Source organism: Elgaria multicarinata, chromosome 11, assembly GCF_023053635.1.
Source record: "Elgaria multicarinata webbii isolate HBS135686 ecotype San Diego chromosome 11, rElgMul1.1.pri, whole genome shotgun sequence".
Classification (NCBI taxonomy): Eukaryota; Metazoa; Chordata; class Lepidosauria; order Squamata; family Anguidae; genus Elgaria; species Elgaria multicarinata.
The window spans coordinates 38,117,333-38,129,575 of NC_086181.1; the positions used below are offsets into that span (position 1 = coordinate 38,117,333).

A 12,243-nucleotide genomic window follows, 5' to 3' on the forward strand; every position below is an offset into this window, starting at 1 on the left:
TCATCTTTTTCTTTTTGTTAACTGTTCCCTTTTGTTCAGATCAGGACTCAGCAAAATGATGTAGAATTTGGGGAAAAAGACACAAACCAGTAACCCAGCACTAGAGGCCAAGATGGAGAAGATCTCCACAGCCACCATGTATTTTCCTTTTGTGCTGAAATAGGTTGGAACAAAGGACAGCCAAACACCGCAGAAGACCAACATGCTGAAGGTGATGAACTTGGCTTCATTAAAACTGTCTGGTAAAGTCCTGGCTAGGAAAGCCACAAAGAAGCTGAGAATGGCCAAGAAGCCCATAAAGCCCAGGACACAGTAAAACATGGTGACTGAACCTTCATTGCATTCCAGTACAATCTCTTTAGTGGTGGAGTGCATGTTGAAATCTGGAAATGGAGGAGATGTTGCCATCCAGATAGTACAAATAGCAGCTTGAATTAAGGAGCAGAAACAAACAATGGAATTGCCCAGTCCTTTCCCCACCCATTTCTTCAACCTGGATCCTGGCTTGGTGGCTTTGAAAGCTAGAATCACAGTGATCGTTTTGGCCAATATGCAAGAAACTGCTACCGAAAAGATGAAGCCAAAAACAGTTTGCTGAAGAAGACAGGTCCATTTCTCGGGTCGGCCAATGAAAAGCAAAATGCAAAGGAAGGAGAGCAAGAGGGAGATGAGGAGTGTGTAGGAGAGGTTCTGGTTGTTGGCCTTGACTATGGGAGTGCTGTGGTGCTTCATGAAGGTTCCGAGCACCAAAGCTGTGATAAAAGAAAAGGCAAGAGCAGAAGTGGCCAAACATATCCCCAAAGGCTCTGCATACGACAAGAAAGCTATATCTTTGGGAATGCAGAAATCCCGGTTATTGTTCGAATAATGGTCTTCTGCACATTTTAAACAAAAATTCATATCTGGAAGAAAGAAAAAAATTGCATACCCAGGCAAGTTGTATTCAAACACACTTCATATGTAGCAGGGGTCCATAACTTTCAGCCGGGGGCTGCATATGCACTCTAGACCTTAACTGTGGTCCCCACATGTTGTCTCATCTCTTGCCACTACCAAATTTCCTCCCAGGTCCATCCTGATACAGAACACTATTCCCTTATTACTCTTATTTGAGAAAGGCTGTCAATTTATTTCCAGGTGAAATATAAAGTGTTGGTTATTACTTTTAAAGCCCAACATGGTTTGGGTCTAGGTTACCTGTGGGAACACATTCTTCCATACAATCCGCTCCACACACTCAGGTCCTCTGGGAAGGGTTTACTCCAGTCAGCCACAACTAGGCTGGCAACTGTTACCCAGAGGACCTTTTCTTCTGCCACCCCCAGACTGTGGGATGGCCTGCCAGAGGAGATTCATCAGCTAAAAGCTCTCTCAGGCCTCATCTATACCAAGCAGGATATTGCACTATGAAAGTGGTATATAAAAGGCAGGAGCCACACTACTGCTTTATAGTGGTATTGAAGTGCACTGACAACTGTTGGGCTCCATTATTATTATTATTATTATTAGTAGTAGTAGTAGTAGTAGTATCCTGCATTTTGCCCAATACTGGGCCTCAAGGTGGTCTTACAAAGTTTAAAACATACATTGTAAAACCTAGGAAAAGAAATGTTAAATAAAATAAAATAAAATGTTTAAAATACGCAACAAAATTATAAGTCATTAACATAGGGCTTTGCTAGACCTGCCAGGATAAGCCGGTAGGGAGGCGGGGCCAAGGCGCGCTAACGTTAGCGCGCGCCGCCTCAGCTTCCAGACGCTGGATGTGCAGGGACGACGCAAGCCCTGCAGCGTCCGCCATTTTTTTTTTAGTTTAAAGGGGCCACGTGCAGCCCGAAGACTCTGGAGAAGGTAAGGGTTTTTTTAATTAACCCCCCCATCCGTCCTCCCTCGCCATCTCCTGTTCGTCGCCCCCTCCCTCCCTCGCCATCTCCTGTTCGTCACCCCCCGCCCTCCCTCGCCATCTCTGTTCGTCGCCCCCGCCCTCCCTCGCCATCTCCTGTTCATCGTCCTCCGTCCCCCCTCGCCATCTCCTGTTCGTTGCCCCCCACCTTCCCTCGCCATCTCCTGTTCGTTGCCCCCGCCCTCCCTCGCCATCTCCTGTTCATCGCCCCCGCCCTCCCTCGCCATCTCCTGTTCGTCGCCCTCCGTCCTCCCTCGCCATCTCCTGTTCGTCACCCCCCGCCCTCCCTCGCCATCTCCTGTTCGTCGCCCTCCGCCATCCCCTCTCCTGCCGGTCTGGCCTTCCCTCCCCCATCTCCCCCCCGGATCACCCCCCCTGGCACAATGGGCACAGCGCTCGTATGAGCGCTGTGCCAGGTCCATAAGTGAGTAGCCGCAAAAAGCCACGGACCTTCCTAGATGTTTCTCAGCCCCGGCCTGAGGCCGGGGCTGTGAAAAAGGTGCACCATAAGCGACTTCGCTTATGGCGTGTTAGAGGAGGCCTCAGTGCGGCCTGGCGCTGGATTCCCCTGTGTGTCATCTGGACGCACAGCAGGGAAACTGGCCCACAAAGTGCGCTAAGGCCTCGTCTAGCAAGGCCCATAGATGGAGGACCAAATTACTCTCTAAAGGCCCTCAAACAAGTTTTAGCCTGCTTCCAAAAGCCCATCAAGGAGGGAGCCAGTCTAGCTTCCCTGGGAAGAGAGTTCCAAAGCACTGGAGCAGCCACCGAGAAGGCCCTCTCCCATGTTCCCACCAAGCGCGCCTGTGAAGATGGTGGGACTGAAAGAAGGGCTTCTCCGGAAGATCTTAAAGCACGGGCCGGCTCATAAGGGAGAATACGATCTTTCAAATAACCTGGACCCGAGCCATATATGGCTTTATAGGTCATAGCCAGCACTTTGAGTTGTGCCCGGAAACAGACTGGAAGCCAGTGGAGCTGTTTTAACAGGGGAGTTGTCTGCTCCCTGTAACCAGTCCCATTGACACATACCATATACTGCTTTCATACCACTATATTTTATTTATTTATTTATTTATTTATTTATTACATTTTTATACCGCCCAATAGCCGAAGCTCTCTGTTCTGCTTGGTGTGGCTCCTGACTTTTATATACCACTTTCATAGAGTAATTTACTGCTTAGTGTAGATGAGGCCTCAGAGTTTAAGACAGCCGTAAAAATTTGTGTCTTCCCAGCAGGCCTAACCAGATGAATTTTAAACCTAAGAATTTTAAGATGGTGTGATACTTATTTTAATATTGTATTGGTTTTATATGCTCTTTTAACTAATTTTATGTATTATATTGTGTTTGGCGTTGTTCCCCACCCCAATCCAAAGGGAGAGACAGATTATTATTATTATTATTATTATTATTATTATTATTATTATTATTATTGTGATTTGTATCACTGGGGAAGGGGGTGGAGAGGTTTTCGATTTCCTCTCCCTGCAGTTGTCACACAGAGCACTCTTTCTCTGCTGTTGGTGGCAGGGAGGAACAAGTGATTGGTACCTGGATTACTGGGATGCGTCACCTCAAGTGTGCAATGTTTTAGATGTCAGGGAAATGAGTGATATGTAAATGGTGGATCATGGCCAATGTATCAGATGTAACATCTCTTACCCTTCTGGTTTGAAATCTTTCCTTCTGGACATCGGAGGCAGTCATAGCAGCAAAAGGGTTTTCCTTCCTTCTTCATCTTCCTATAACCCAGCTGGCAATTGTCATTGCACACTGAAAGAGGCTGGATCTTCCCATAAATGAAAGAAGAGATGCTTCAGCCTTCAGAAAAATATTATTTGGGAGTTTTCATCTTCAAAATACTGGGGCTGGGGATAATGATTAAAATCTCAGCTGGTTCATTATAGAGGTGGAATCACAATGGACAACAAACCACTTTGGCCATAGCTAGACCTAAAGTTTATTCCAGGATTGTCCTGGGGTCAAACCTGTTCATCTAAGTGCCACACAGAGCATCCAGTGCTCAGGCAGGGACGAACCTGGGATGATCCTGGGATAAACCTTAGGTCTAGCTACGGCCTTTGTGAACTGAGAAAATAACCACCTTGGTTGGTTTCAGAAATCCAGTGTAGAAATGCAATAAATAAAATAAATTGTGCAGCCATGTTGAAAGATGCTCAGGTCCTACCTGGTTAAATACCCTGGGCCACACAATGGCACACTCAGAAATGGTGAATGCTTCATCTTGGGGAGCATTTGGGTTTATCCCTCCAACTTTGAGTCTGAGAAAGGACTGGTTTGAGAAAGTGATCCAGTTTATGATATTGAATCCCCCTACTAATTCTCCATATTTTTCAAATGAAAGCATTTCTCCAGCGCAGTTGTTAAATGAGATAGTTCTAAGGAAGTGGTGAAGCTACATAAACAAACAAATAAATAATAATAATAACAACAACAACAACAAACCTCTCCCAAATGGAATTAAACATCTTTGTAAGATAAGCTTTCACACCTGAAACCTAGCGTTTGGGTGAAACTGTGCTTTGACCACAGTTTAAACTTACCAATTTCACTGAAGGCAAACAAATGAGGTTTAGAGACAAGTACTAGGCATTTATAAAGGCTAATTTCAACATGCAATTGCTATGGTGGCAATATGGTGGTGATGGCGGTAGTAAAAGTATTTTAGAGAAGTATTCCTCTTTTATCCTGTTCCGCCAAATATTCTCACAAATCCCATCCAATCATATTGCAACATATTGGCCTACTTCTCCTCCTCCTCCTCCTCCTCCTCCTCCTCCTTATTATTATTATTATTATTATTATTATTATTATTATTATTGTCTTAGGGCTTAATTACATGAGGCTTTTGTTGCATACTCATGATTGGTCACTCACAGATGTTTACAGGTCCTTTACACAATGTTTTCAACCTCCAGGGTGTCTCCCATGCTTTTAGAGATTTAGCTCACTTTCAAAAACTTCAGGGAAAACCTGATAAGGAGTCTTCAAAGTACAATTCTTTCCCATGAAATTCTGGAGTTGTGCTATAAGCACAGTGCCATCTATTGGCTTTAAAATTAAACATAAGGTATTCCCCAAATCAAAGTATGTCTCCACCCATGTAAAGGAACCAAACTTATTCCTGCAGAGAATCTGGAAGTAGAAGCCCCAGTAAGGATGCAGGATTTTAGCATCATGTGGTGAAGTCATTAAAGATATGGGACTTGAATAAGCATTCCCACTTTGTCTTCCCTCCCAACTTATGTATATCTGTTTTCTAAACACAGTGAGAATTTAAGCATACCCCACCACACACACACATAGATACACAAGCATACAAACACACACTCACAGAGAGATGATCAACTAGATTAGTACATTATTTCCCCAATGGGTACACACAAGATACTACAAGACTAGTAAAAAGTTGTAGTCCTCAGACATGGCCAAAAGAATCAAGTCCATCATGGAATTAATGTGAACTGACTCAGGATCACCAATGATGAACTGGCTTTGATAGACATATACTGACATATCAGTAAAAACATAGCCTTGGGGGGTGGGGGAAGAGAGAGAGATTTCTAAACTGTCCAGTGGATATGGTTGCACAGATTGATTGATTGATTGATTGATTGATTTCATTTATATACTGCCCCATAGCCAGAGTTCTCTGGGTGGTTTACAAAAGTTAAAAACAATGAACCTTAAAAACAAATATACAAAAATTTAAAAGCATGGACACAATGAACTCTCATTAATTTGTATACTCAAGCGATTACCTGCCATGGCTGTTGTTTCAGAAGCTTCATTTTTTCTCCATTCCTCATTGTTCTATGCTTCAAGATGGATGGATGCATGGCATGCAAAGCATGTGCCACAGCATAGACAGCATTGTAGATGCTATAGCTGTGGCTGGTCATGCTCATTTCAAAAACAGATGTAGGAAGAGCCTCCAGCTTCTCTTCCCCAGTGCAAATTTTCTCAATCCACTTTTCTTCCACATTGTTGGGGAATGAGCAGTCAAATGCCTGTTGCCAGAAGTCTTTGATAAAACCATCTTCTTTTTCTAGAGATGGCTTCCTCATCTTGAGAAATTCATGAAATCCTAATGCCTCCTTTGAGTGAATGGCAAAGGATAGCGTGCCATGAAGGAAATCTATGTCCCAACCTCTTTGATAGGACAGTGATGTGAAATCCATCTCCGCGGTCAGAATCCACACTTTGCCTCGCCCCTTCATTGGCATATCCACAATTTCAGAAAACCAGAACATATTTCTCCAGTCTACCATGGTCTGAATTTCACCATGAACGACCACTGTATTGGCTCTGCTACCCATGGCAACACTTAATATTTTTGTCCATTCTCTCACAATTTCAGTGATGATGGTGAAAAGTTGTATTTTTGGTAATTTCTCTACGAAGTCAAAGCAGATACCACTCTGAGTCAAGAGGGGAAGCATGTTCTGTATAAATGTGTCTGCACTATCAACATGGAGGTAAATCACCCCAATCCAGGTCCACTGGAAATGCAGCAGTAAATGGAGAATCCCTCTGTATTGGTGGCAGCCGTTTGGGACTATCCAGTACAAGGAAACAGCAGGGGGTTTGCTATATCTCTCTGGAGCTGGGGCATATATGAGCTAAAGAAAATAAAGAAAAAAGAGGAAAGGGATGTGTGTGTGTGTGTGTGTGTGTGTGTGTGTGTGTGAATTTACCACAATTATACCTTATGCCAATTTATAAATATATATATATATATATATATATATATATATATATATATATGGGGGAGAGAGGGAGAGAGAGAGAACAATCCTTTGCTCTCTAGACAGGATCTGGGGTACACAGGCTATTTTGATTTCCTGGCTCTGAACACACAGACAGGGCTCCAAGCTGGGGGCCAAGAAACCCATTTTCACAGCCTCTTGCCTTACCCCCTTGTAGACAGTATGCAAACAACCATGCTAGCTGCTCCTACAAACTTGCAAACATGAGTTTCTGGATGTAGAAGGGGGCATTCCTGGGGGCAGGGAGGGGAGGAGACTGGGGAAATGTGAGGGACCCCCAAACCTCCCTAACCTCCTTCCTTCCCCCTTCCCAAAGCCTCTGCTAGATGGGGGGTTGGACTCAATGCCCTTAGAGGCCCCTTGCAACTCTACTATTCTATGATTCTATGGTTCTACAGATGGGCAAAATCACCTGTCTAGCTAAAATACAGAGCAGGAGGTGCAACCTACCTCCTTATCTGAATTGGATATGCATAAGCCTCTGAGTTCGGAGGCTTACAAGTACCCTGGATATACCCAAGAGCATTGTGTCCTAAAATACTGCAGTATAGAAGAGTATGATAAATGCAGCTAGAAGAAAAAACAAACCTGTTCAAAGCAGAATAAACCTCACTTACTGGGGATTCTAAAGTCCTGATTTATTTTGTATTAATTTTTAGAATGTCTTCAACTTGATAATTTGGGCAATACCAAGATTTACAGATTCACTCAACCTGCATGTGTATCTAGGTCTGTATGTGCCAAATTTAAGAACCAGGCAGATTAAAAATGTTCTCATTTTATGTGAACGTGACAGAATTACAAAGACAAGACAGATCTACACCTTGTATCACTTATTATGATCCCATCATGGTAACACTATATCTCTCTGGCACATTTATACTTCATATGACACACAATGGCATTTGTTGTAGGGATGTGCTCCACTCCGATTAGGAGCGTAGAAGCAGTAGCGGATTGGCCTGCTCCGCCTTACCCAGAGGCGGAGTAGGAGCGGACCGTGGACCCCCTAGAAGCAAGGCGAAGAGAAGCGACCATTTTTTGGAGCTCCGAGTTCAGGCGGAGCGCTCCGGTCGCCATCTTGAAAACATTTCGCCATAGGATTGCATTGCGGCAAATAACCGCGCATAACTACGTTGTTTTTGAAGCTATCGCTCTGGAAATTCTTGTGCTCAGAGAGTCGTGGATGGGGGTCATTTTGAGACCACTCTCACCTCTCTGCGTTGTCCATGTCGCGTGCTATATTTTTTTGAAAATCGGGTCAACCGCGCGGCTCAAACTGCGTTTTCGGCTTTTCGCCCATAGGATTGCATTGAGGGAAAGAATCGGGGATAACTGGGGGGGGGGTTTAAGCTATCATTCTGAAAATTCTTGTGCACAGAGAGTCGTGGATGGGGGTCATTTTGAGACCACTCTCAACTTTCTGCATCGTACGGGTCGCGGGCTAGAAGTTTTTAAAAAATCGGCGGGAAAAATACCTTTTTCAAAGGGCTGAGGGGCAGAGTCAGCTCCCGGTCATGATGATCCCAAAGTTGGAGGAGGGCATAGGCAAAACAGGTAACTTGGGATTCTGGGAAACTTCTCTTTCTTCATCTGAACGGGCTTTTCCCCGTGTTTTTTAACACAGTAGCCCCACCAAATGCACAAACACAACCTGAAATCATATACTAAGCCAAGAATAAGAGATAGAAACACAGCACTGCTCCCCACCCTAACCTTGGTGAACAACTGAATCGATGTGGTGCAAGGGGATGAGCTCCCCTAGGGCATCTCATCGTGGACGTGCCCCCACTCTCTCCTGCACTGGAAGGCCATAGAGCCTTCCAAAGAGAGTAAAACAGTGGAGCAATGCCTATCATGAGTTGAAGTGAATGGTCACTTTTCAGTGGTGGAGCAATGCCTGTTCTGAGTCGAAGTGAGCGTTTTACTTCTTCTCGGAGCTGTGGCTGTCAGTGTCTTGAACTGGCAGCTACTTCCCCCTCCCCCGGGCACGTCCCCCTATTGCTGGTAAAAGACAGATATAGCCTTTTAAAAAAAGTTCTTCTTGTTGTTTATTGAGCAACACTGCTGCTTTTAATTCCACCCCTCCTTTGTTTATTGATTGATTTATTCCATTTTATATGCATTACTGGCTTATCCTTGGCTCACTTCCTTATGCCCCCAGAAATGCCAGCTGCATGCCTGCCTGCCTTCCCTCCCTCCTCCCCTGCCCACCTCGCAGGGATGTTGTGTGTGGGGTGCCCGATTTTCAAAAATTCGCCAAAAATCAGGGGATGATGGGATTGCTTTGAAACTTGGCATGCGTGTGTATATCTCCATGAGGTGTCATGGTGCCAAACATGAGGTTTCTAACTTGAACAGAAAAAAAGTTGTATAATTTTTTAGCTTTCAATGCAAGCCTATGGGGGGGGGGAAACGGAGCTCCGGATCCGGATCCGGAGCTCCGGGCGGAGCGGAGCGGAAGTGGGCGGAGCGGGGGCGGGGCGGAGCGGCCCGATCCGGAAAATGGCGGATCTGCAAGTGAAGCGGAGCGGGGGGTCCGTGCACACCCCTAATTTGTTGCGATATTTTGGATAATGGGAAATAAAAAGCAGAAAATAATATTATGAAAGCAGTATACAGAATGTGGATTATGCCCCAACAGTTATCAGTGCACTTCAATACCACTATAAAGCAGCAGTGTAGATCTAGCCAAGGTTCTAGAAATGATGGCCATGGCTAGATAAGGCGATCTCCCAGGGATCTCCCAGGGATCATCCCAGTGCAACGACATGACGCACAGGGCATCCCAGGAGCAGGGAGGGATGATCCCTCCCTTGATCCGGGATATCACCCTACCCTTTCCCCCCACTTTTCCTGCAGTCTCAGGATGATCCCGAGACCATGAAACATGTTGCCAGGCGTCACGGGTTGTCCCAGCTCCTCTTGAGTAACTGCAAGGAGCCAGGAACCAGGCACAGAGGTTCAGGAGCTCTGTGCCCATCAGGGGTGGAGTGGAGGGAGGGCGAGTTGTTGTTTTTTTATTAAAAAAAACTTACCTTTTGTTTGAGTGCTCATGCACGCCTTTTCCTTTTAAAAAAATCCAAAATGCCGGCCGCGATGTTGTCGTGGCACGTGTAGATGAGGGCGACGATCTCACGATCATAAAATCATGAGATTGTCGGCCTCCAACCCCCTCATCTAGCCATGGCCTATGTAAATCCAGAATATTTAATTCAGTGGGGGACAAATACAGATGTGTGTGTGTGTGTGTTTAAGGGATTTATGTCCCCACTCTTCGGCAAATTCTTAGGATAGCTTACACAATTTATAATATCAATAAAACAAATTCTACTATTACTAAAAGAAGAAGAAGACATTAAAACACTACAGTGCAAAAGAGTATGGTAAAAGCAGTCAGAAGAAAAAACAAACCAGAAAATTCATCCATTTTGCTCAGCAATTGTATGACACATTAATGAACCTGCTTTGTGTAACTCCTTACTATGTCTCTATATGCGTACGCTTAGGTTGATTATACAATGTTGAATGTTATCGCATTGTAAAAAATAATAATTTGGGTGCAGTTGTGTGCTGTTCAGTATTGTTTCTCTGCTGCCTCAGTTCTGTGTTTTGGCTGCATAGATGCCATAGCAAGCAGTACAAAAACATGCTCTCATAATTTGGATTGACTTACATTAGGGATAGATTGATATTTCAGTTTGGGTTTGTCTCATTTTCCCAGTCTTAAGTTTGGTTCCTCTTGATCTTGGAGAATTTCTCCATATTTATTTATTTATTTATTTATTTATTTATTTATTTATTTCTATACCGCCCAATAGTCAAAGCTCTCTGGGCGGTTCACATTTTTAAGTCAATTTATCCAAATACATGGCAATTGTATAGTGCAAGGTACCTGTGGTTCTCAGAGGAAAGAGGACAACTTGATTTTGCTGAATGTATAGCAACATCAAGAAACATAAATCATTGATTGGGCCTGGGAAGGGATTGAAACGTTCTCTTTGACAACACACAGGTAAAGAAATATTTCTGAATTAATTTATTTCACAAGTCCAAACAAAGATTATTTCCCCCCTTTTCAGGATAGAATCTTTTTAACACCATGCACCACATTCCTCTTTATTTCACTCACCCACTACTTTCAACCTTGAATCCACAAAACCATGGCCGCAGCTAGACCTAAGGTTTATCCCAGGATCACCCCGGGTTCGTCCCTGCCTGAGCGCTGGATGCCCTGTGTGGCACTTAGATAAACAGGTTACTCCTTGTATAAACCTTAGCTCTAGCTATAGCCCATATCTGAAAGGCAAGGAAAATGTGAAGATTGCATTAAATTCCCATGCTCCAAGCACATATCTTACCTGTGGTATCTTGTAGATGCCCAGGATGGCAGCCATGTGGAGACAGATGTTAGAGTTTGGTCCTCCAATGACTGCTACTGCAGTGTTCTGTACATCACATTTGTAGTTAGGGATGAATTTGCCCCATGTGGAAAGAAGTTCCAATGAGGATTGAAAGGTTAAACTTGGTCTAAAATAATTATTATAAATTTTGATTCCTAAAGTGATATTGGGTAAGATTTGAGGGTTTTCATTTATCTCTTTTACAGCAAATGCCAAGGCCACGATATGCTGGTAGATCTGAGGAAGTGACCTGAAATGAGAGTTATGTGCTACTACTGCTGGCATTAGCCACATTACAGCTGGATATATATTTCTGAACAACATTAGACTAAAATATAGGGTATGACTCCAGTTTAGGGGGAAAAACAAATAAACATGGACAATTAGTATACATACACAAAGAAACATAATGATAGAAAGATAGATAGATAGATAGATGAATAGTCCAATACAGAGCAAGTGAAAATGCTACTGCTGCTGCTACTTCTGTTACTACTTGCATTACTTCTGCTGCTACTATTGCTTCTACTATTTTAGCTACTAAACTATGGCCTAATCTACAGCAAGTAGGATATTGGTATGAAAGTGGTATAAAAAAGGCAGGAGTCACACTACTTAGGGTGACCCTATGAAAAGGAGGAGAGGGCGCCTGAATCTTTAACTGTTGCATAGAAAAGGGAATTTCAGCAGGTGTCATTTGTTTATATGGAGAACCTGGTGAAATTCCCTCTTCATCACAACACTTAAAACTGCAGGTGCCCTGCCCTCTTTTAAATCTGGTCACAGTATAGCTGCAGTATAGCTCCTGCAGCTTTAACTGTTGTGATGAAGAGGAAATTTCACCCATGTATACAAATGACACCTGCTGAAATTCCCTTTTCTATGCAACTGTTAAAGATACAGGAGCCCTGTCCTCCTTTCCATATGGTCACCCTAACACTACTGCTTTATAGAAGTATGGGGCCATTGAACACATACCATATACCATTTTCATACCACTATATCCTGTTTGGTGTGGTTCCTGTCTTTTATATACCACTTTCATAGTGCGATATCCTGCTTGGTATAGATTAGACCCATGTGCTGTAGGCATATGTTGCCCTTTTGAAATAAATCAAGATTCAGGGCTGGATATTCCCTAGT

At 43.7% G+C, this 12,243-nt stretch overlaps 1 protein-coding gene across 1 annotated transcript; it reads right to left on the bottom strand.

Annotated features, from left to right (window-relative positions):
• On the bottom strand, nucleotides 1-6,370 carry LOC134405768 (vomeronasal type-2 receptor 26-like). The gene is made up of 4 exons (XM_063137023.1): nucleotides 5,690-6,370; nucleotides 4,096-4,200; nucleotides 3,570-3,696; nucleotides 1-902 (listed from the first exon to the last, which is right to left on the bottom strand). Exons 1-4 carry the CDS (start codon nucleotides 6,368-6,370, stop codon nucleotides 1-3), a joined length of 1,815 nt encoding a protein of 604 aa, XP_062993093.1.
• Nucleotides 6,371-12,243: the final 5,873 nt, after the last annotated feature.